Genomic DNA, 26,660 nt, shown 5'->3' on the forward strand with positions numbered 1-26,660 from the left:
TAGTTAAGCTGAGAACGGCGTCATTGCCACTGGCCATGTTGGTGGAGTACTCAAAACAGCGCAACAAGGCACACAGGTCTCGCATGGAGGCCCAGTTAAATTAAATAGCGGAATAGAAAATATGATCCAAAAAAAGTGTATGTATATCACACGTACACAACCACACTGGGCCCCAATTACTATTGTTTGTACCCCTAAAAGGCTAGATGAGGAGTAGGGGGAGTATGGAACAGGCAGCACCCTCAAACCTTCAGAAGTATGAGATGAACCCCAACAACTTGGAAAGGTGGATCTCTCTCACACGTACCAACACAGACTATCCCCCAATTTAACTGATCCCCAAAGGTTTTTGATTAAATAGCGGAATAGAAAATATGATCCAAAAAAAGTGTATGTATATCACACGTACACAACCACACTAGGCCCCAATTACTATTGTTTGTACCCCTAAAAGGCTAGATGAGGAGTAGGGGGGGTATGGAACAGGCAGCACCCTCAAACCTTCAGAAGTATGAGATGAACCCCAACAACTTGGAAAGGTGGATCTCTCTCACACGTACCAACACAGACTATCCCCCAATTTAACTGATCCCCAAAGGTTTTTGATTAAATAGCGGAATAGAAAATATGATCCAAAAAAAGTGTATGTATATCACACGTACACAACCACACTAGGCCCCAATTACTATTGTTTGTACCCCTAAAAGGCTAGGAGTAGGGGGAGTATGGAACAGGCAGCACCCTCAAACCTTCAGAAGTATGAGATGAACCCCAACAACTTGGAAAGGTGGATCTCTCTCACACGTACCAACACAGACTATCCCCCAATTTAACTGATCCCCAAAGGTTTTTGATTAAATAGCGGAATAGAAAATATGATCCAAAAAAAGTGTATGTATATCACACGTACACAACCACACTAGGCCCCAATTACTATTGTTTGTACCCCTAAAAGGCTAGATGAGGAGTAGGGGGGGTATGGAACAGGCAGCACCCTCAAATCTTCAGAAGTATGAGATGAACCCCAAAAACTTGGAAAGGTGGATCTCTCTCACACGTACCAACACAGACTATCCCCCAATTTAACTGATCCCCAAAGGTTTTTGATTAAATAGCGGAATAGAAAATATGATCCAAAAAAAGTGTATGTATATCACACGTACACAACCACACTAGGCCCCAATTACTATTGTTTGTACCCCTAAAAGGCTAGATGAGGAGTAGGGGGGGTATGGAACAGGCAGCACCCTCAAACCTTCAGAAGTATGAGATGAACCCCAACAACTTGGAAAGGTGGATCTCTCTCACACGTACCAACACAGACTATCCCCCAATTTAACTGATCCCCAAAGGTTTTTGATTAAATAGCGGAATAGAAAATATGATCCAAAAAAAGTGTATGTATATCACACGTACACAACCACACTAGGCCCCAATTACTATTGTTTGTACCCCTAAAAGGCTAGATGAGGAGTAGGGGGGGTATGGAACAGGCAGCACCCTCAAACCTTCAGAAGTATGAGATGAACCCCAACAACTTGGAAAGGTGGATCTCTCTCACACGTACCAACACAGACTATCCCCCAATTTAACTGATCCCCAAAGGTTTTTGATTAAATAGCGGAATAGAAAATATGATCCAAAAAAAGTGTATGTATATCACACGTACACAACCACACTAGGCCCCAATTACTATTGTTTGTACCCCTAAAAGGCTAGATGAGGAGTAGGGGGAGTATGGAACAGGCAGCACCCTCAAACCTTCAGAAGTATGAGATGAACCCCAACAACTTGGAAAGGTGGATCTCTCTCACACGTACCAACACAGACTATCCCCCAATTTAACTGATCCCCAAAGGTTTTTGATTAAATAGCGGAATAGAAAATATGATCCAAAAAAAGTGTATGTATATCACACGTACACAACCACACTAGGCCCCAATTACTATTGTTTGTACCCCTAAAAGGCTAGATGAGGAGTAGGGGGGGTATGGAACAGGCAGCACCCTCAAACCTTCAGAAGTATGAGATGAACCCCAACAACTTGGAAAGGTGGATCTCTCTCACACGTACCAACACAGACTATCCCCCAATTTAACTGATCCCCAAAGGTTTTTGATTAAATAGCGGAATAGAAAATATGATCCAAAAAAAGTGTATGTATATCACACGTACACAACCACACTAGGCCCCAATTACTATTGTTTGTACCCCTAAAAGGCTAGGAGTAGGGGGAGTATGGAACAGGCAGCACCCTCAAACCTTCAGAAGTATGAGATGAACCCCAACAACTTGGAAAGGTGGATCTCTCTCACACGTACCAACACAGACTATCCCCCAATTTAACTGATCCCCAAAGGTTTTTGATTAAATAGCGGAATAGAAAATATGATCCAAAAAAAGTGTATGTATATCACACGTACACAACCACACTAGGCCCCAATTACTATTGTTTGTACCCCTAAAAGGCTAGATGAGGAGTAGGGGGGGTATGGAACAGGCAGCACCCTCAAACCTTCAGAAGTATGAGATGAACCCCAACAACTTGGAAAGGTGGATCTCTCTCACACGTACCAACACAGACTATCCCCCAATTTAACTGATCCCCAAAGGTTTTTGATTAAATAGCGGAATAGAAAATATGATCCAAAAAAAGTGTATGTATATCACACGTACACAACCACACTAGGCCCCAATTACTATTGTTTGTACCCCTAAAAGGCTAGATGAGGAGTAGGGGGGGTATGGAACAGGCAGCACCCTCAAACCTTCAGAAGTATGAGATGAACCCCAACAACTTGGAAAGGTGGATCTCTCTCACACGTACCAACACAGACTATCCCCCAATTTAACTGATCCCCAAAGGTTTTTGATTAAATAGCGGAATAGAAAATATGATCCAAAAAAAGTGTATGTATATCACACGTACACAACCACACTAGGCCCCAATTACTATTGTTTGTACCCCTAAAAGGCTAGGAGTAGGGGGAGTATGGAACAGGCAGCACCCTCAAACCTTCAGAAGTATGAGATGAACCCCAACAACTTGGAAAGGTGGATCTCTCTCACACGTACCAACACAGACTATCCCCCAATTTAACTGATCCCCAAAGGTTTTTGATTAAATAGCGGAATAGAAAATATGATCCAAAAAAAGTGTATGTATATCACACGTACACAACCACACTAGGCCCCAATTACTATTGTTTGTACCCCTAAAAGGCTAGGAGTAGGGGGAGTATGGAACAGGCAGCACCCTCAAACCTTCAGAAGTATGAGATGAACCCCAACAACTTGGAAAGGTGGATCTCTCTCACACGTACCAACACAGACTATCCCCCAATTTAACTGATCCCCAAAGGTTTTTGATTAAATAGCGGAATAGAAAATATGATCCAAAAAAAGTGTATGTATATCACACGTACACAACCACACTGGGCCCCAATTACTATTGTTTGTACCCCTAAAAGGCTAGATGAGGAGTAGGGGGAGTATGGAACAGGCAGCACCCTCAAACCTTCAGAAGTATGAGATGAACCCCAACAACTTGGAAAGGTGGATCTCTCTCACACGTACCAACACAGACTATCCCCCAATTTAACTGATCCCCAAAGGTTTTTGATTAAATAGCGGAATAGAAAATATGATCCAAAAAAAGTGTATGTATATCACACGTACACAACCACACTAGGCCCCAATTACTATTGTTTGTACCCCTAAAAGGCTAGATGAGGAGTGGGGGGGTGTGGAACAGGCAGCACCCTCAAACCTTCAGAAGTATGAGATGAACCCCAACAACTTGGAAAGGTGGATCTCTCTCACACGTACCAACACAGACTATCCCCCAATTTAACTGATCCCCAAAGGTTTTTGATTAAATAGCGGAATAGAAAATATGATCCAAAAAAAGTGTATGTATATCACACGTACACAACCACACTAGGCCCCAATTACTATTGTTTGTACCCCTAAAAGGCTAGATGAGGAGTAGGGGGGGTATGGAACAGGCAGCACCCTCAAATCTTCAGAAGTATGAGATGAACCCCAAAAACTTGGAAAGGTGGATCTCTCTCACACGTACCAACACAGACTATCCCCCAATTTAACTGATCCCCAAAGGTTTTTGATTAAATAGCGGAATAGAAAATATGATCCAAAAAAAGTGTATGTATATCACACGTACACAACCACACTAGGCCCCAATTACTATTGTTTGTACCCCTAAAAGGCTAGATGAGGAGTAGGGGGGGTATGGAACAGGCAGCACCCTCAAACCTTCAGAAGTATGAGATGAACCCCAACAACTTGGAAAGGTGGATCTCTCTCACACGTACCAACACAGACTATCCCCCAATTTAACTGATCCCCAAAGGTTTTTGATTAAATAGCGGAATAGAAAATATGATCCAAAAAAAGTGTATGTATATCACACGTACACAACCACACTAGGCCCCAATTACTATTGTTTGTACCCCTAAAAGGCTAGATGAGGAGTAGGGGGGGTATGGAACAGGCAGCACCCTCAAACCTTCAGAAGTATGAGATGAACCCCAACAACTTGGAAAGGTGGATCTCTCTCACACGTACCAACACAGACTATCCCCCAATTTAACTGATCCCCAAAGGTTTTTGATTAAATAGCGGAATAGAAAATATGATCCAAAAAAAGTGTATGTATATCACACGTACACAACCACACTAGGCCCCAATTACTATTGTTTGTACCCCTAAAAGGCTAGATGAGGAGTAGGGGGGGTATGGAACAGGCAGCACCCTCAAACCTTCAGAAGTATGAGATGAACCCCAACAACTTGGAAAGGTGGATCTCTCTCACACGTACCAACACAGACTATCCCCCAATTTAACTGATCCCCAAAGGTTTTTGATTAAATAGCGGAATAGAAAATATGATCCAAAAAAAGTGTATGTATATCACACGTACACAACCACACTAGGCCCCAATTACTATTGTTTGTACCCCTAAAAGGCTAGATGAGGAGTAGGGGGAGTATGGAACAGGCAGCACCCTCAAACCTTCAGAAGTATGAGATGAACCCCAACAACTTGGAAAGGTGGATCTCTCTCACACGTACCAACACAGACTATCCCCCAATTTAACTGATCCCCAAAGGTTTTTGATTAAATAGCGGAATAGAAAATATGATCCAAAAAAAGTGTATGTATATCACACGTACACAACCACACTAGGCCCCAATTACTATTGTTTGTACCCCTAAAAGGCTAGATGAGGAGTAGGGGGGGTATGGAACAGGCAGCACCCTCAAACCTTCAGAAGTATGAGATGAACCCCAACAACTTGGAAAGGTGGATCTCTCTCACACGTACCAACACAGACTATCCCCCAATTTAACTGATCCCCAAAGGTTTTTGATTAAATAGCGGAATAGAAAATATGATCCAAAAAAAGTGTATGTATATCACACGTACACAACCACACTAGGCCCCAATTACTATTGTTTGTACCCCTAAAAGGCTAGGAGTAGGGGGAGTATGGAACAGGCAGCACCCTCAAACCTTCAGAAGTATGAGATGAACCCCAACAACTTGGAAAGGTGGATCTCTCTCACACGTACCAACACAGACTATCCCCCAATTTAACTGATCCCCAAAGGTTTTTGATTAAATAGCGGAATAGAAAATATGATCCAAAAAAAGTGTATGTATATCACACGTACACAACCACACTAGGCCCCAATTACTATTGTTTGTACCCCTAAAAGGCTAGGAGTAGGGGGAGTATGGAACAGGCAGCACCCTCAAACCTTCAGAAGTATGAGATGAACCTCAACAACTTGGAAAGGTGGATCTCTCTCACACGTACCAACACAGACTATCCCCCAATTTAACTGATCCCCAAAGGTTTTTGATTAAATAGCGGAATAGAAAATATGATCCCAAAAAAGTGTATGTATATCACACGTACACAACCACACTAGGCCCCAATTACTATTGTTTGTACCCCTAAAAGGCTAGGAGTAGGGGGAGTATGGAACAGGCAGCACCCTCAAACCTTCAGAAGTATGAGATGAACCCCAACAACTTGGAAAGGTGGATCTCTCTCACACGTACCAACACAGACTATCCCCCAATTTAACTGATCCCCAAAGGTTTTTGATTAAATAGCGGAATAGAAAATATGATCCCAAAAAAGTGTATGTATATCACACGTACACAACCACACTAGGCCCCAATTACTATTGTTTGTACCCCTAAAAGGCTAGGAGTAGGGGGAGTATGGAACAGGCAGCACCCTCAAACCTTCAGAAGTATGAGATGAACCTCAACAACTTGGAAAGGTGGATCTCTCTCACACGTACCAACACAGACTATCCCCCAATTTAACTGATCCCCAAAGGTTTTTGATTAAATAGCGGAATAGAAAATATGATCCCAAAAAAGTGTATGTATATCACACGTACACAACCACACTAGGCCCCAATTACTATTGTTTGTACCCCTAAAAGGCTAGGAGTAGGGGGAGTATGGAACAGGCAGCACCCTCAAACCTTCAGAAGTATGAGATGAACCCCAACAACTTGGAAAGGTGGATCTCTCTCACACGTACCAACACAGACTATCCCCCAATTTAACTGATCCCCAAAGGTTTTTGATTAAATAGCGGAATAGAAAATATGATCCCAAAAAAGTGTATGTATATCACACGTACACAACCACACTAGGCCCCAATTACTATTGTTTGTACCCCTAAAAGGCTAGGAGTAGGGGGAGTATGGAACAGGCAGCACCCTCAAACCTTCAGAAGTATGAGATGAACCCCAACAACTTGGAAAGGTGGATCTCTCTCACACGTACCAACACAGACTATCCCCCAATTTAACTGATCCCCAAAGGTTTTTGATTAAATAGCGGAATAGAAAATATGATCCCAAAAAAGTGTATGTATATCACACGTACACAACCACACTAGGCCCCAATTACTATTGTTTGTACCCCTAAAAGGCTAGATGAGGAGTAGGGGGAGTATGGAACAGGCAGCACCCTCAAACCTTCAGTATGAGATTGTGTTCACTGTACCCCACAAAGATTGAGTTCACTGCACCCCACAATGATTGTGTTCACTGCACCCCACAAAGATTGTGTTCACTGCACCTCACAAAGATTGTGTTCACTGTACCCCCCAAAGATTGTGTTCACTGCACCCCACAAAGATTCTGTTCACTGTACCCCACAAAGATTGTGTTCACTGCACCCCAAAAAGATTGTGTTCACTGCACCCCAAAAAGGATGTTGTTCACTGCACCCCAAAAAGGATGTTGTTCACTCCACCCCAAAAAGATTGTGTTCACTGCACCCCACAAAGATTGTGTTCACTGCACCCCAAAAAGATTGTGTTCACTGCACCCCAAAAATGATTTTGTTCACTGCACCCCAAAAAGGATTTTGTTCACTGCACCCCAAAAAGGATGTTGTTCACTCCACCCCAAAAAGATTGTGTTCACTGCACCCCAAAAAGATTGTGTTCACTGCACCCCACAAAGGATTTTGTTCACTGCACCCCAAAAAGATTGTGTTCACTGCACCCCAAAAAGGATGTTGTTCACTGCACCCCAAAAAGGATTTTGTTCACTGCACCCCAAAAAGATTGTGTTCACTGCACCCCACAAAGGATTTTGTTCACTGCACCCCACAAAGATTGTGTTCACTGCACACCAAAAAGGATTGTGTTCACTGCACCCCAAAAAGATTTTGTTCACTGCACCCCAAAAAGATTGTGTTCACTGCAGCCCAAAAAGATTGTGTTCACTGCAGCCCAAAAAGATTGTGTTCACTGCAGCCCAAAAAGATTGTGTTCACTGCAGCCCAAAAAGATTGTGTTCACTGCAGCTCACACACAGAAAAATGGATGTGGATCACTGACACCTGCCTATCTCCAATCCCACACCACACAGCAATATCGATTGTAGTTTGTAGAACACAGTTTCCCTAAAATTCAGCAGACTCTGTCCCTAACAGGATTGAGAAGAGATCGTAGATCAGGATTGAGTGCAGACCCCACCCCCCACACAGCAATATCGATTGTAGTTTGTAGAAGACACTGACCCTATATAATTCAGCAGACTCTATCCCTAAAATGCCTACAACTCGCCCTGCCTAAACACTCCGACCTGTCCCTCAATTCTATCCGGACACAAATGGTTTTTTCCTGCCTATCTTTCCCTAATCAGCAGCCAGCACGTTGATGTGTGCTCTGTCCCTGAATCTAAGCAGCATAATGACGCCGCTGCGGCTGCCTCGAACTTATAAAGACTTGGTCACATGCTTCAGACGGCCAATCACAGCTACTGAGACATTTGCAGGCATGGCTGGGATGGCTTAAGGCACACCAGTTAAACGATTGTTGATTGGCTGTTGAAAGCCCGCCATGAAAAGAGCGCCAAAGCATGCAAAACCCGGAAATAAAACGACCGAACACGGATTTTTACCCGAACATACAGTAAAGTGTCCGTGTCCGTGTTCGGGTACAAAAAATCCAATTATTCGGTACGAACACGAATAATACAGTCCGTGTTCGCTCAACACTAATTGTCATAGCTCCTTTTTCAGTTCGAAGGAGCTTGTCATTTATCCTGCATCTGTTTCTAGTTTAATTTAACAACATCATTTAACAAATGAAAATGTTTACTTTGGAAAGTTAATGTTCACCGAGCTTATTGGATAGGATATAGCTATGCTCACTTTAAGCATCCAATGTGGTTGCTGGTAAAAATCATATTTTTCAAATTTAATTTGCATATTTGATTGGGTAATAAACACAGGTTCATCTTTTTTTACTAAACATACACCTATTAAACTGAACACTCATTTTACTAAGTGAATAGCCTCTACTGCCTTGGTAAATCAATCCCACTGTAAAATTTTGAATTTTAATTATCAAAACAAAAGAGAAGCTGCCAGTATAGTACCACATCCTAAAGCATCTACATAGAAAAGGGGAGAAATAAGCAGACTTTACTGTTACTGGGGAAACAACAACAGATAAAATTACAAACGCTGTAATAAATGATAACAATCACAAGATAAAAATACATGATGATTGTTTAAAAATAAATGTAATTTCCAAGATTTATGTTTAACATATATTTTCTTAGATAGGTCACTCCCTCATGAACATGTGAAAAAGGTCCTGAGGAAGAACTTATGTGAAACGCGTCAACCTTTTCTGGACTGCTATGTTAGGAAGTTATCTGTTAAAATATTCACATTACATATTGTTATCATAGGAGATGTGACTTAATACTAGGGATATATTATCCCATGGTATTTTTATTTTGTGATTCATTTATTAAAGCCTGGAAGCAATTTTACCAGTTGTAGTTTCCCTGGTACCAGTAACTTTCCCTCTTCTATGTAGTTATTATCAATACATATTTGGGATATAGCAATATCTGATTTATAAAGGTAAAATGTACCTTTGTTATTAATTGTAGGTTAAATTTGGAAACACTAATAGATGTCATACTGCTGGGTAATGTTATTAAAATAAAATTGGGTCCAAGCTCCTGAATACAGCAGAATATTTTAATGTTGGTTTCCATATAAACGATTACATTGTGCAGTGTTTAATCTGCCCCCCTAGGTATCTTGACGTAAGTGGATGTAAAAAGATATCAGATATAGGAATTCAAGCACTAGCAAGAAGCTGCCAACAGATTCGATATCTGGATCTTAGTTCAACGGGAACAGGAAAAAGAGGGTACATTTTACAAATCTTTTATTTTTTAATTTTATTTATTTATTATTTTATTAATATGGTCAGAATCAGTTTTACCCTAACTGTGTCACATAGGTATTGATAGTGCTTTATCAGGCTTGTCTGGTTCATTTGGGAATATTTATATTTCAGGAAACACCTGCCACTGAGTTGAATCCATTTATGGTCAGATGAGATTAAAGTAGAACTATAAGCTCAGAAAAAAAAAACTATGCAGCAGCACCAGACAAAACTTATTAAAGGATTACTAAAGGCAAAATGTTTTTAAGTTTTGGATAGGTTTTTTTATTGCTGTTTGTGCCCCTGTTAGGAAGATTCACCCTCTCTATTTGTCCTGTTTACCATTATCATCAAGTGAAAGTAAAAGAAAACACCAAATTTTGGGTTGACATCAGAACAGTAAGGTCCCTTTCAGGCTGGGCGGACTCTCTGCTGATCCCCGCTGAGCAGGTGGATGTAAGGTCTGTGTCTGCTCCCCTATGCAGAGCGGACAGAGACACAGCCCGCTGTTCTCTATGGGGTGGTCAGATGGATGTGAACGGCCTGTCCGTTTCCATCTGTCAATCATCCGATCTGTTCTACCAGGCGGATCCCCATCTATCTGTTTTTAGCAGACAGGATCAGGTCAGATGCCGGCGGGTGTCAGTGGACATCTCTGCTGACATACACCTCTCCATAGAAAGCTATAAATGGTTCAAACAGGTCCGCCTGAAAAACTGACAGGTGGACTTGATCGGTCCATCAGTGTGAAAGGGGCCTAATAGAGAGGAAATCTTAAAAAAAAAAAATCTAAAAAAAAGACATTTTGCCTTCAGTTACACTTTATTTATGTTTTTAATTGTTTTATTTTTTTATTTTACCATTAATGGTAAAGTAGAACTGAAGGTAAAAAGAAAAAAAAAACCATCAGGATTTGATGCTGATGGACCATACCACCTATGTGCACAAGGCCTTACTACAGCTCTAAGTAAGAAGGGACAGGTGCACCAACCCAGACACACAAGCTCTGCACCCATGTCTGTGCACCCGTCCCTGCATACCAGTCAAATTCGACTGAGCGGGTGATTCCATACAACCAATGCTTTAAAACTAGCTTAGTATTAGTACCAAAAAGAAAACAAACAACTGTGCATGCTACACAGGGCTGAGCATCCATGTGTAAAATCCAAAAGTAGGACGCACTCATAACCACAGTAAGCGATCGTCTGTGTCGTGAAACGCGTCAACCTGACATGTCTGTCATGCACTGTCTATATGAAATTGTCTATGAGGAATAAAGGATATCATTGATTTCAAGTTCTGCCTTGAGTGCGGTCCTACTTTTGGATTTTCTACTACTTACGGATGACGGATCTGACCTGCACCAGGCTTAATACTACACCTGAGCGGCTTTTCTTTGTTTGACTTGAGCATCCATGTGACTGAGCCCTAAGTGTTACTATTCTGAAGCAAGTTCAAGTCATAGCTGTGTAAATCTCTGAACAGGATGGACAGAAATACAAAGTCTTTGGCAGTTAAAACCGCTCTCATTTATGTATTTTGTCTTTGTATTTAGTTATTGGCTTGGAATTCAGCTTTAAAAATAAAAGCATGATTATTCCAAGTCATTAAAATAATCTGAAATGTCCACTTGATGTTATACACTGTGTATAAAACTCATGGATGAACTCCCACCATGGTCTGATAGCCACTTCTGATTTTATAATGCTTGTGTTTGTTTTCATCTGACAGCAAAAATATAGTTAGTATCTAATTAGTGAGAAGGGCTAACTGCTTCTGAGAAGGCCGTGAGTCATAGGAACTCATGATAATAGCATGCAGCCAGGTATAATGAGGGCCCTTACTATTCATTATTTATTCAATAATGGATCACTAATTAAAACACGGAAATACGAAAAAGATACAAAAAAGATCCTAAGAGCTTTTGAAAACATTTTCAATCCCCTGTTGTAGCATAAGATTCTGTGTTTTAAAAGAAGTGCTGCTATGGTTACAAGTGCCGTTTGATTTTCATTTTTTAATGTATAATCCAAAATTCCCCAGAGAGCCCTTTGCTGGCTAGCAGTGTTGGAGAATTTTGTATTGACAGCTAAATGACCTACCCCGTCATTGCTAGCTAAAAACTGACTGAGCAGGTCTCACATAATAAATGTTTGGATTTGGAATAGTATAGGACCACCTTGGAGTTGTGTGACATCCATATATATTTGTAAATTTTTGAAACTGTGACCTCCATTGCATTTGTAAATCATATATAATCAGATCTCTGTTGACTAAAAGGGCTTTTAGTTCTATGGATATTTTAGTCTTTTCAAGGCACTCTTAGTGAGTTATGCCTCCAACTCTATACCTCATTGCAAAAATCTACTCTTAGTTCTGCTGTATTGAATAACTCTTTTCAGTGTTGAGGAACATAGCAATGTCTAGTGCATACTTTTTCAACCAGGGCCCAGGTACCCTGGGGTGCCATGAGGTTTCTTCAGGGGTGCCTTGACAAAATGCCTAAAAAATGTATAAATATTGTATACAAGCCAGCAGGTGGATCAAGCCTACCCTTTAGTAACACAAAGCCAAGGGGTTTTCATTATGCACCATTACAACTAGACACTGGCATCCTAACAACCAAACACATTATCAATTGATAAGGATGATGTCTATTGTCTTCACAGCATCCCTGTTTGACCCTCCCCTGCTCCTCTCCCTCAGCACTGGGGTCACATTAGCTGAATGATGGAGAGAAATAGAGGGAGAAGAGATACATTGGAATACTAGTCAGTACCAGTGTGCAAAAAAATGTATTTGCGTTGGAAGATTAAATCACCTCTAGCGTTGGGTGTCCTGCGTCTGGATGTTGCTGCATTACTTAAAGTTATTAGAATAGTTTTTACATTTTAGAAGGGGGTGCCTCGTGTCCATAATTTTAAAGGGTGCCTTGAGATTGTTTATAATTTTTTTAAATCAGAAACCAAGTTTATTGGGAAAAACAAGAATTTACAGATTGCACACAGTTCACATCATTCCCAAAGACAAGTACATCCATATAACTGAAACAACAACAATAACAAAAATAGACCCACCCTGCCATAAATCTCTCCCAGGAGAGAGGGAAAAGGTATAGCACAGTTATCCAGTGCAAATCCCCCTCCCCCAAACTCCAAAAATCCACAATCACTGCAGCAGGCGATCTAAGATCAAATCCTTAGGCGCCAAGCCAGGAACTGCCAGCCATCCCCCCCATATCTTATCATATCTATGCGGGACTCCGTGTTGGTAGATCAAGCATTCACATCTTAAAGTATTACCCATTGCCTGGACCCACATCTCCAACGTAGGAGGAGACGGGGCAACCCAGTGCTGTAAGATAACCTTCTGGGCCTGAAATAGGGACCTGGTAACTGTCCATCTAATATTAACATCAACATCTTGAGTGAAGTCCTCCACCACACTGAGAAGGCAGGGCTTTGGGTCCACCGGCACTGAAAGGAGATAGGCAGCGTTAATGGTCCGAACCACCGCCGTCCAATACCTGTGGAGCTTAGGGCACTGCCATAGTAGATGAATGAGGTCACCATTGTCCCTGTGGCAACGAGTACACAGCGGGTCTGCCCGCAGTCCCAACCTGTGCAAATGTGCTGGCGTGCGATGCACCCAGAGAATTATGTACAATTGTGAAAGTCTTTGCGTCACATTCAATGAGCAGTATCGCACCATCTCCAATGCCTCCTCCCACTGGTCATCAGTAAGGTAGCCACTGTACCCCAGCCGGACTAGGAAACCGTTCCAGGTAATAACCCAAGAAGGCTGGGCCCCAATGGCATGCTATAGCTGGAGGTAGGAGAACTGCATACTCCGGGGTATATCAAATCTGGCCTGCAGCTGCACAAATGTCAGCAACCTGCCATGATCAAACACCCCCCCCCACGCCATAGAGCTTCACAGGGCAAATCCGCCAATTCTGGATATGTCAGATTACACCATAGCGGGCTGAACTCCGTGAAGCCAGTCACCCGCTGAAGTTGCTTCGCATTAGCCCACACCTTATGCATCAATCTATACGTGGGGAAAAGCTTGTTTGATTGTGCTAATAACTGCGACTCCAGGGCCCCTGGAAGGTCATCAGCCCCCACCGCCTGTAATATTACCACGAGCGTGGAGTCCCTCTTCCCCCCACCCCGACACCAAGGGCTCCCAGCATGTGTTGCAACTGTGCTGCCAAGTAGTAGACCAAGGGATTAGGGAATGCCAGCCCCCCATGATCTTTAGGGCATTGTAATTGTTCCAGTTTAATCCTAGCCGTACCAGTCTTCCATAGCAGAGAGCGGAAAAGGGAGTTGACCAGCCTAAAAATCTTAAGAGGAATAACCACCGGTGTGTTATGAAGCAAATATAAGAGTTGGGGCATAAAAATCATTTTTACCAAGTTGGCCCTCCCCGCCACCGAGAGCCAAAGTTTAGACCAGATTCCTATCTTATCTCTAAACCTCATTAGGAGTGGGAAAATATTCAGTCTACAGTATGTTGTGATATCCGCTGAAATAACAATGCCCAAATATTTGAACTGTTCCACCACCGGGACGGGGCAGAAGGTGGCCAGCTGGGGGTCAAGTCCCTGGTCCAACAGCAACAAGGCCGACTTAGACCAATTAATGGTGAGGCCAGAGAACTCACCGAATGCCGTAATAATTTGCATCACCGTCCGCAGGGATGGGCCAGTGTCACCCAACAGCAGCAGCATATCGTCAGTTTGTAGATAACAACACTAGAGACCTACTCTAACTTGGCATACAGGGGGTCATTTACTAAAGCCGGAGAGTGCAAAATCTGGTGCGACTCTCCATAGAAATCAATCAGCTTCCAGGTTTTATTGCCAAAGCTTAACTGGACAAGCTGAAATTAGAAGCTGATTGGCTACCATGCACATCTGCACCAGATTCTGAGTGCACCAGCTTTAGTAAATCCCCCCTAATGAGACAGGCAGTGTAGCAGAGAGGCATATTTGCCTCTACTACCATTTCCCTGTCACTGGTTGTTAAAGTGGTAGTAAACTGCACAACTTTTTTATTCTCTTAACCCTGCAAGGTAAAGGCATAATGTGTTAGTATGCATCGCATACTAGCTTATTATGAAATACTTACCTTAGAATGAAGCCCTCCAGCACCACACTGTCACTGCTGAAGGCGCTTCCATCTTCACCCAGTCTTGCTTCTGGGTATGTGCCCTCCGACTGTCTGATTGGCCGCGTTGCGAAGATGTCACTCCCATGCATGAGTCGGGGAGTCACGGACTGCGGCACAGAGCTCTGTAGGGATGGCACGGGTATGCCATCCCTTCAGAACACATGCGCCGTGGATGTCACCGACTGCATGCAGTGTAAATATCTCCTAAACCGTGCAGGTTCAGGAGATAGTCACTGTACCTACAGGTAAGCCTTATTATAGGTTTACCTGTAGGTACAAATGCCAATAAAGGGTTTACTTCTAATATAAGGATGCTGTCAGCTTCTTCTCCTAACAGCTGGTGATCCTGCAGTGGGTGGAGCCTGATGTAGAGTTTGAGACACTAGTTTCCTATCAGGGCCATCTCACCTTGTGATTAACAGCAGATGGTGGGTGGATTCTTTATCCAATAGCAGGCTGTCTATTGTATAAGAATCTGCTCACTGCCTGCTGTCAAACACAAGGAAAGAAGACCTGAAGGGGAACTAGTGTCTGCGAAACTCTATCAGGCTCCATCCCCGGTACAAAACTCCCGGCTGCTGTGCTGTCTTACAGGTTACAGGTGTATAGACATCCCAACCCTTAGTGCACCCCCACACTGTACAACTGGTCCAAATCATTTGGTGGATGGGGGATTATGGTGTGGGGGTTGTTTTTCAGGGGTTGGGCTTTGCCCCTCAGTTCCAATGAAGGAAACTCTTAAGGTGTCAGCATACCAAGACATTTCGGACAATTTCATGCTCCCAACTTTGTGGGAACAGTTTGGGGATGGCCCCTTCCTGTTCCAACGTGACAGATGAGCGAGTTTGGTGATAGATGAGCGAGTTTGGTGGAGGAACTTGACTGGCCTGCACAGTTGACCCGATAGAACACTTTTGGGATTAATTAAGAAGCCAGGCCTTCTCGTCCAACAACAGTGCCTGACCTCACAAATGCGCCTCTGAAGGAATGGTCAAACATTCCCATAGACACACTCCTAAACCTTGTGGACAGCCTTCCCAGAAGAGTTGATATAGCTGCAAAGGGTGGGCCAATGCAATATTGAACCCTACAGACTAAGACTGGGATGCCATTAAAGTTCATGTGTGTTTAAAGGCAGGCGTCCCAATACTTATGACAATATATTGTATGTGAAGGTTTTTGTGTGAGCATTAAATTATGTTTTTGGCACACTGGATGTGAGTTTTGTTGCCGACACATTTTTCAATGGGTGCTTATTGTGCGTCTGTGCACCTGCCTTATTTTTTCCATTGCACTACCAGGCTGTTAACACATCTGTTTCTGAAGGTCACATGTGTTTGTTTTTTTACATGCATTTGTGTTAGGTTTCATTGAAAATGAATGGCAATGCCTAAACAAAAGTGCAATTGTACTGCATGTCAATGAGCACAAAGATACAAATTAATGTACACTACAATGCACGTGCACAAGTGTGAATGCCTGAAAACAACCTGATTTTCAACAGATAATTACTCAGGAATGGTAACATGCATGTAAAACAAATTCAACCTTATCTCTATTTTGTCTCAACCTGCATTATAAAGCTGCGATCTTGTCTTCTATGGCAAAAAACAATCGACTGCTTGCACACTTTCCAGTGTAATGCATAATCCGTAGGGTCAACAGGAAGATTTTTCCCCTTAATGACCAGGCCATATTTTGCGATTTGACACTGCGTTATTTTAACGGACAATTGCGTGGACGCGCGACGCTGTACCTAAATAAAATTGATGGGTTTTTTTCCCACAAATAGAGCTTTCTTTTGGTGGTATTTGATCACCTTTGTGATTTTTATTGTTTGTGCTATAACCAAAACAAGAGTGACAATTCTGAAAAAAAAGCAACATTTTTCACATTCTGCTATATAACATTCCCCAAAAAATTTAAAAATCAAAATTTTTTAACGTTTAAGGCCAATTTGTTTTCTGCTACATATTTTTGGTAAAGAAAATCACAGTAAGCATATTGTGATTGGTTTGCGCAAAAGTTATTGCGTCTACTAACTACGGGAAAGATTTATGTAATTTTTATTTTTTTTTTTTTTTACTAGTAATGGCAGTGACCTGCGATTTTTTGCAGGACTGTGACATTGCGGCGGACAGATCTGACCCCTGACTGACATATTTGACTTTTAGGGGGACTAGTGACATTACTACAGTAATCAGTGCTAAAAATATGCACTGTTACTGTAATAATGATATTGGCAGGGAAGGGGTTAACAGTGTGGGTGATCAAGGGGTTAAATGTGTACCTAGGGGCGTGTTTCTAACTGTGGGGGTATGGCTTGTGGAAAGACCATAGAGACCTATGATCCTAAATAAAAGGATCAAAGGGGCTCTGTGATCATTCCAGGGAGAAGAACAGTCAGCTGTGTTTACAACAGCTGCCTGTCCTTCATTTTCAGCAGGGAATGATTGTAGGTGTCAATCGACAATTGGAGCCGCCTGACCCATGCATCGGCTTCCCTTCTCGCCCCCTAGCTGCAGGCGTGTGACCGACGTATACCTACGGTGGTTTGCCTGGGAGAGCCACACTGCTGCAGTAAATAGGCGGCGTGTGGTCGGCAACCGGTTAAGCAATGCCATAAATTTACAAAAGAAATGAGCTGCATTGCTAAGATTCTGGCTCCAGAGAACTAACAAGCAAATTCCACTCTTGGGTGTAATATGGTAAATCTGAGGTAATTTGGTAAATCTGAGGTAATGTGGTAAATCTGAGGTAATGTGATAAATCTGACGTAATATGGTAAATCTGACGTAATAAGGTATATCTGATGTAATGTGGTAAATCTGCGGTAATATGGTAAATCTGATGTAATATGGTAAATCTGAGGTAATATGGTAAATCTGATGTAATATGGTAAATCTGAGGTAATATGGTAAATCTGAGGTAATATGGTAAATCTGACGTAATATGGTAAATCTGAGGTAATATGATAAATCTGACGTAATGTGGTAAATCTGACGTAATATGGTAAATCTGACGTAATATGGTAAATCTGACGTAATAAGGTAAATCTGACGTAATATGGTAAATCTGATGTAATATGGTAAATCCGATGTAATATGGTAAATCCGATGTAATATGATAAATCTGAGGTTATGTGATAAATCTGAGGTAATATAGTAAATCTGAGGTAATATGGTAAATCTGAGGTAATATGATAAATCTGACGTAATAAGGTAAATCTGACGTAATATGGTAAATCTGAGGTAATATGATACATTTGACATACTGTGGTAAATCTGACGTACTATGATAAATCTGATGTAATTAGGTAAATCTGACGTAATATGGTAAATCTGATGTAATATGGTAAATCTGAGGTAATATGATAAATCTGAGGTTATGTGATAAATCTGAGGTAATATAGTAAATCTGAGGTAATATGGTAAATCTGAGGTAATATGATAAATCTGACGTAATAAGGTAAATCTGACGTAATATGGTAAATCTGAGGTAATATGATACATTTGACATACTGTGGTAAATCTGACGTACTATGATAAATCTGATGTAATTAGGTAAATCTGACGTAATATGGTAAATCTGATGTAATATGGTAAATCTGAGGTAATATGATAAATCTGACGTAATGTGGTAAATCTGATGTAATATGGTAAATCTAATAATGTAGGGTGCGGGGAGCAAAGTGCCCAAACCCGTGCAACCACTGCATTATTTTCATAAGTCTGGCAGCAGGAATATGGCATTGCTGTGGTCTAATAATATATCATTAGAAGAAGACTTGGACAAATAGTAATATCAGTTTTCACCATGACAAATCATTAAGTGTCCATCTCTTAAGGAAACCTAAACGTATATGCTTTACCTTAAGGCTGGTGACCTGCATTACACAACACAAAGATACGCAATGGATGCTTTCAAATATCAGATAATATACTCTTGGACACTCCAACATCCAGCTTTCATTTCTGTGATTTTAAAATGAAACAGAGCTTATTATGGGCAACAAAAACTGTTCTTGTTAGCACACATTTTATATGTAATCTATGTGGACTAACTTTAACAGTGTCAGATAATTAAGTGGTTGTTAACTATCACCTTGTAAAACAACCCTCAGTTTAACCACTTCAGCTCTGGAAGCTTTTACCCCCCCTCCATGACCAGGCCATTTTTCGCAATATGGCACTGCGTTATTTTAACTGACAATTGCATGGTTGTGCGACGCTGTACCCAAATAAAATGTGTGTCCTTTTTTTCCCCACAAATGCCATTCTTTTGGTAGTATTTGATCACCTCTGCGGTTTTTATTTTTTGCGCTAGAAACAAAAAATGTTGAAAAAAAAACTTTCTGACACATCTAATAAAAAAAATGTAAAAAATCTGATTTCTTCATCAATTTAGGCCAATATGTATTCTGCTACATTTTTGGTAAAAGAAAATCCCAATAAGTGTATATTGATTGGTTTACGCAAAAGGTACATCTACAAACTATGGGATAGATTTTTGGACTTTCTATTTTTTTAATATTTTTTACTAGTAATGGCGGCTATCAGTGACTTTGCGACGTTGCGGCAGACAAATCTGACACTAAGTGACACTATTTGGGGACCAGTGACACCAATACAGTGATCGGTGCTAAAAAAATGCACTGTCACTGTACTAATGACATTGGCAGGGGTGATCAAAGGGTTAAATGTGTTCCCTTGGAGTACTTTCTTACTGTGTGGGAGACGGTTGCACTGTAGGAAGACAGAGATCTGTGTTCCTGCTTAGCGGAAACACAAGATCTCTGTCTTCCTTACTAGCAGAACGGGGATCTGCCTTGTTTACATAGGCAGACCACCGTTCTGCCTCTCTCCAAGGGAACGCGGAGTTCCTGGAGGCCACTGATTGGCTCCTGCTGTGTTCAATCACAGCAGCAGCGGGTCTCCGGTGACGTGCGTGCGTACCCCAGACCAGGAAGAAGAAATCACGTACAGGTACATGATTTTGCGCTTAAGGGCCGCCCTGCCACAGTATATGTACGTGGGGCGGTCCTTAAGCGGGTAAGATAGATATGTGATCACATTCCCTCTGTTCTCAGCTGCAACAGTTAGGGGAGAAGAGAAGCAGTAGCACACTGAGCTACCCAGTGAATGGCTGTGGAGGGGGTATGTGTCAGGACAAGTCTGATCATTGGAGGAGAGAACACTGAGTTCCCAGCACAGCTAGAGAACTGACCACGACGTGCTCTCCTGCCTAGTGTGGTCAGTTTTTAATAGGAAAGCAGAGGGACTGACAGGATCAAAAGGGATTTCACACAAAGGAAGCAATACAAAGAGAACAGTATACATTTTCATACAAGTACATGGTACAGCAGGCACATATCAGGAATATGAAATGTTGGGTTCACATAAACTTAAAGTAGCTGAGTATCCCAAAAAAAGACATTACCCACAAAAATGATATGTAAAATGCAGTAACCCCTAGTGACTAACCAGAAATCACCTTTCACTAAGCCGATAATATAAAAACTGAAGTCTTATTGGCTGTTGTAGTTACTGCAAATTACACAATATTATATGCTTCAGGTGCGGCCTTATACAATAAACCTGATGGTGTTTTCAGGCTTACTTACCCAAGCACGTGAGTTAAAGTGTGCTTGAATGTACGTTACATGCATCATGTTTTTATGGCTTCAATAGCAAGCTATAAAAAAGAGAAAAATAACCGCGCTAAAGTGAATATTGTATGAATATTGTATGGAAAGCAGCGACTTCAAGTGCGACCACACCCTCAAATAATTTATAGAAAAATAAGCCGCGCTGCGTGATGTGGGTAAACAAAAAATAAATGTCCAAACAAAAAACAATGTCCCAAATATCAACTTGATTGACGCTGAAAACATAGATCACACTCCACGGTCTCTGTAGGAAATGTGCTTACCAGATAGCCACTAAAAATCTGCAAGATTCATATGCTGAGATGTAGTCACAGGTCTGGGAGATGGGAGTTGTCAGAGTCCTCAGCGAATTATGTGAATAATATGCAAAAGAGAAAAAACTTGCATAGTGTAAAATGTTGCTGATATTAAAAAAAATATCTGTAGCGTCTTGTCAGGCGTTGTGTTCAAATAGTTCTTTAGCCAGGCTTAAACAAAGTGTGATTTTATTCAAACACACTTGGCACATCAAGCATAAATACAATGTAAAAAGTAAGTACAGTTCAGTACATTGTAAGTGAATAAGTAAGAAAAATTAGTTGCCTGCTAGCTCTGCTTCCAAAGAGGACTGAGAAACAGCTGTTGTAGTTTGAGTGTGTAGGCCTAAAGAAAACAATGAAATGAGGTTTCAATATGTACGTGTTAAGTCTTCAGTGTGAAGGAGGTGTGTGGTTGTATGTGATGTCCTGGCATCTGTGCTCCAGGACACTGCTTTTATACTGTTTCAGACCGTCAAGACTCGTAATGCAGTTATGACCTAATACAGTTTAAGCTAAATGTGTGATGCCCATATTAGTAATAATTCCTAATATGTATATGACCAAAACGCTGACTTAGACTTGAACTACTTTGATTGACAGAAACATATAGTAGTATTCTCGAAATACACTGAAGTATATAATGACCTTTCCTGAATCAGAATAGATAACCTTTGTGACATATACATTCTTTTACAACTGTAACCAAACTTACAAAAGGATAATCAATTTCAATATTATGTATATATATATATATATATATATATATATATATATATATACATATATACACACATATCACAACACACAATTCTTTACACTCTATTAAACAGTTAATTTACTTAAATAAGTAACTTAAATACTAACTCTATTATAGATAACCCATTATTCTTGACATAAAAGATATGTTCACGTGTCTAGTTAAGTATGTCTCAAGTATCTCTGAAGCTATATCTGACAAGTTAGCCACTGACCTATTGACCTCTCAGGCAATGAATTCTGGTCAAAAGAAGGGAGACAACTGGACAAGAATGACATTCAAACTGCTATTTTGGTTTTGACCTTATGCCTAGGCTTCCCAGTAACAAGGGTAAAGAGAACCTGCATAATTACAAAATCCATGATCAAGCCGAATTAATCAAATAATTCTACAATCCCCCCTAAATATAATTTATTATATTACCTAACTCACGCACACTCCATTTATGGCCCTTTCATTCACATTCTTGAATCAGTTGTTCCAAATGTACCATTGTTCATCACTTGATCAGTTAAGCCAGAAGTAACTCTTCGACTAACTACACCTGTCATCATTTCTTCACCTTTTTTCATTTCTTTCTTAATTAAGTTATAAAATCGCTTCATTCTAATCATAATACAGATTTGAAATAAAATACATAATATCATAATACTAAATAAAATCACTAACGGATGCAATAATATATTTCCGGCTGCAGTAGTAACTGAAGATTTTCCCCACATCGATACAGTATGTTTAAACCTTAACCACCATGAATGACCTGAAAACTCAGACCAATCATGCTCTATTCCTTGTAAATTTCCCTGTTCATGCTTAAATTTAATCTCTGCTTTCTGAAGTTCTTCAGATAAAGCAATCAATAATCCTTTATCTTTTTGTATGATATCAGCCCATTCCCTCCATGGGAATTCATCTACTTGAGATATATTATATTGTATAGGAAGAACACTTACATTTCTCATAAGCATATTCGTTAAATTAACTCTGATTCCATTTATATTGATTCCTGTAAGGTCTCCCTCTATACAATACAAACCTCGACTCAAAATTTCTGTTTGTGTGCAGGATAAGAAAAAAGCTTTTACTGTTTCAGAGTTAGTCATAACTTGAAAACAGACCTTCCTTTTTCCTACTGGAGTAACTAAGTCTAAGGAAGTTTTTAATTTCTCTATTCTTGCTGAACACAATGAATGATTATGAAAACAAGAATGAAAAATACCTTTGTCCTGTTTAGGCAAACAGATTACTTTTGACTGAAAATGTAAACAAGAAGATAAATCTAGTTGTTCTGGTTCCGAATTATTATTATTGTTTAAAACGAAATCTGTAAACTGTAATTGATAATACAACAACTGAGTATCACTAACTGGTAATCCTAAGACTGTAATTGGAACCAATATTTGTTCTCTCCCAGCTATAGGAATCATTGAGGTACTAAAGCATTCATGCTGATCACATCCTACCCATTTGTTTACCCATAAATCTGTATGATTCTTTGCAAACACATATTCATTAGGTAGATTTTGTAAAATACCTAGAGGGGTTATTCCACTTTGAAAAGCTTGAGCTATTATTTTAAAATTGGTGGAATACTCTGTCTGTATCTCTAGACATATCCTGGCTATGTGGGAATGTTGTTCACTGTCCATCAAATTCAAAGTTACATTTTGTAAATGGACTATAGATGGGCCTATAACTGTTGCTGTCTTTATTATCATGTTTTCTAATATTTGGTTTAAATTTCTCTGAACTTTAATACTTTTACTTCCCACTAAGCCTGCTGTTTCTAGATCAGACTTTAATGTATTAATATCCATACTATTGGTAATACTTCCAATAGTACCAACTCCTCCAAGGATACCTTCTACAATACCTCGTTTATTCCTGTTAACATTTTTACTACTAATTCCAAACCATTTATCGATACCCAATTCCATACTAGCTAAATACTCTAGACATTTAGGATACTTTGATGAAATTTTCCATTCAGAAATGTTAAATTTCCAAAGCATGATAACAAAATGTCCTTCTCTTAAGAGATGTCTGGATTGGAAATGATTAATTTGAAAAGGACTGGCAGCGATAAATTTCCCATTAGTACACTTCGTTTTTTCAGGGGATAAAACCATAACATTGCTAATATTACATTTCATAGGATAATTTCCTAATGATATGCAACACTCATATATACCTGAGTCATTTAGAGTTGGACAAGTGTGATGATAGATAAAACTATTATCTGTCCAATCTATATTTCCAAAATTACCCTTCCGAATTATATTAGTTGAGCTATGGAAAAGACTACCCAACAACTCACCATTTTTCTTCCAAGTTAATAGTGAATTTTGAGGTAAATATATTTGCGTAGTGCATCTCAAAATTAAATCATCTTTCCCTTCTGTAACATTAAGAGATTGCGGAGATACCTTTATATCTGGAATAATCAAATCAACAACTGTAATAAGCACCTTTACATTGACTTGAGCTAAACCTCTTACTATTTGAAAATCCCATGTTCTGTTTACATCTCCTATTTCATCTCCTGCAATTTTTAAATGTTCAGGATCTACAAACTGTATGTAATTTTGTGTTAAAAACCAAATATCTGATTTAGATCCTCCTACAGAAGCAATATGTATCCTATCTGTTGTTAAATCGCCAGTCCAAGTTGTAGACTCATTTCCTTTTAAAACAATAACCCAGAATCCCATATTTGTTAAACTACATTCATATGTACCAGTTTTGTTATTATGTAGATATGATCCTTGCATTTTTGTAAATTCTGTTTTGGATTCTATTCTGGCATGTATCTCAATAGTGTTACTTTGATAAAAATATAGTTCCATGCAACAAGTAGTCCCATAACCTATGCAAATGAACCCATATATATCGTTGCTTGTGTCAAAGTTACTGTATCTTGGAAAATGTCTCTTATTCCTGGATAGTAGTAAGTCTCTTTTATGCAGGGTCTCAGTCTGGTTTTCTTCTGCTGAGCTGGAAAAAGTCTTGTAAGTTTGTAAATAGAAGAACGTCATTAAAGAAAAAAGGAGTCCTGTGATGATGAATTTCCTCCCTTTTATGTATTTTCTTTCATTCTGATTTTCTGATGTTTTCTTTATTTCTTTCGGAGGTTGTTGATTCTCCATATTCGATTATCGGATTCCGTTATCTGCTAAAGAAATGCAATATCATTATCTTGGCATAAACAATTTGCATTGATCAGTGTGAACCCATATTTTTTGTTGTCTCCGTGCATTTTTTGCAGAATTGAGAGGCCGTTGGACTTGTATCATTACTCCTAATGTGTCCAAAATCTCAAAGGGACCTTCCCAATTACTTTGCCACGGTCCGGTTTTCCGGAAAGTTTTAATCATGACATGTCCACCTATCGCAAACTTTGAGGAGTGTGGAGGTATCATTTTCTGCATATGAGAAGCTGCATGTGGCAAAATAGTGTTCAGATTGTCTTGCAACATCTGTAACCATTTGGTTCTCTCAATTGCTTCTTTCTGCGGAGTAGACAAAAAAGGTTCGTGTGGAAATACCAGAGGCATTTTCCTACCTGTCATTAGTTCAAAAGGACTGTATTGTGTAGATGAGGATGTTGTACTCCTGATACTCATTAGAACAAAAGGTACGGCATCTACCCATGAGCTACCTTTGTCCAGAAGCATTTTTGCAATTCTGGACTTGATAGTCCTGTTCATTCTTTCTACAATACCTGCAGATTGTGGATGGTATGGAACATGAAATCTTTGTTGAATACCCAAAATTTTGCACATTGCTTGCATTATTTTACCTGTAAAATGCGTTCCTCGATCTGAACTGAGGTTCATAGGGATTCCCCAAGTGGGAAAAACATGATTAATCAACATTTTTGCAGTTGTTAGTGCATCATCTGCGCGCACCGGTAATATCTCTGTCCATTTTGAAAAAACGTCTACGATTACGAGAGCAAATCTCAAACCGTTTTTTCCTGTTGGCAGTGGTCCTATATAGTCAATTTGTAATGTGGACCATGGACCATTAGCTGGAGGAACTCTTTGTAAGGGAGGTTTTTGTCCCTTTGGTCTGGGGTTTACTTGAGCACAAATTAGACAAGATTGAATTACACTGTCTACAGTTTCTTCCATTTTTTCCCAGAAAAACTTCTCTCTGAGAACCTCAAGTAACTTCTGCTTACCTACATGGCCTAAGCTTTCATGATTGTATTTTGTGAATTCCACCTGCAAATGTTTTGGTATAACAGGACGCAGAATTCCGTTTAAGTCATGACACAAAATCCCGTTTTCACAAACAAAGGGAGATTTTGGATCAACCTGAGAAGCAGAAAGGGATTGATCCTTTTTCTGTTCTTCTGCAAATGAAGGAATCTGTGTATCTGTCTGTCTGACTACACTCACTGAAACTGCTTCAGATGGAATCTCTGACTGTTCAATAACGGCTGCTTCTTTTGCTAATGTGTCAGCTGTCCTGTTACCAATGCTTAACTCATCATTGTCTTTTTTATGAGCTGGAACTTTCACAATAGAATAAACACAAGGGTTTTTCTCTGCTAGTGTGAAAATTGATTGTAGTGTTTCTTTATGTACCAATACTTTGTTTGAGGCATCAACAAAACCTCTTCTTTTCCAAATTGGCAAGTAGTCAGTAAGAGAACGCACTACATATGAACTGTCACTATAGATTGCTAGTGGACCGCGGTTCTCTTCATTGTTTACAGTCAGTACTGTTTCTACGGCTAACAGTTCTGCTTTTTGGGCTGAAAAATGTCCTGGAAGTCTGTGCTGTATGGCATATCCTCTATTTGGATACCAGATTGCATAACCTGCAAAATACTCTCCTGAAACACAGTATCGTGAACCATCCACAAACACTGGTTCATCAGTCTTCTCTGCTTCTCTGCGAAACAGAGGAGAGTAGGAATCTTGGACCTCACATGAACACTCATGTTCCAATCCATTATATTCCATCAACTGAGGAAGTACATACCTTGCGTTATGTT

The 26,660-nt window shown here is 40.2% G+C and overlaps 2 protein-coding genes across 2 annotated transcripts in view; one reads left to right on the forward strand and one right to left on the reverse strand.

The window, feature by feature from the left end:
* The window catches only part of LOC309557387 (uncharacterized protein), a gene marked incomplete at its 3' end in the record, with an annotated part of 146,257 nt that overhangs the window by 101,428 nt on the left and 18,169 nt on the right, over nucleotides 1-26,660 (forward strand). Inside the window, exon 12 of the mRNA XM_082260099.1 lies at nucleotides 9,620-9,736. Within this exon, the coding sequence (XP_082116225.1) occupies nucleotides 9,620-9,736 (117 nt within the window). The remainder of the gene's footprint in view (nucleotides 1-9,619; nucleotides 9,737-26,660) is intronic.
* Nucleotides 22,114-24,501, reverse strand: LOC309544383 (uncharacterized protein; the record flags this gene model as incomplete). The annotated part of the gene is made up of 1 exon (XM_082243296.1): nucleotides 22,114-24,501. One exon carries the CDS (start codon nucleotides 24,499-24,501, stop codon nucleotides 22,114-22,116), a length of 2,388 nt encoding a protein of 795 aa, XP_082099422.1.

The sequence above is a fragment of the Pelophylax lessonae genome (genome assembly GCF_965119305.1).
Source record: "Pelophylax lessonae genome assembly, chromosome: 1".
NCBI classification, from domain to species: Eukaryota; Metazoa; Chordata; class Amphibia; order Anura; family Ranidae; genus Pelophylax; species Pelophylax lessonae.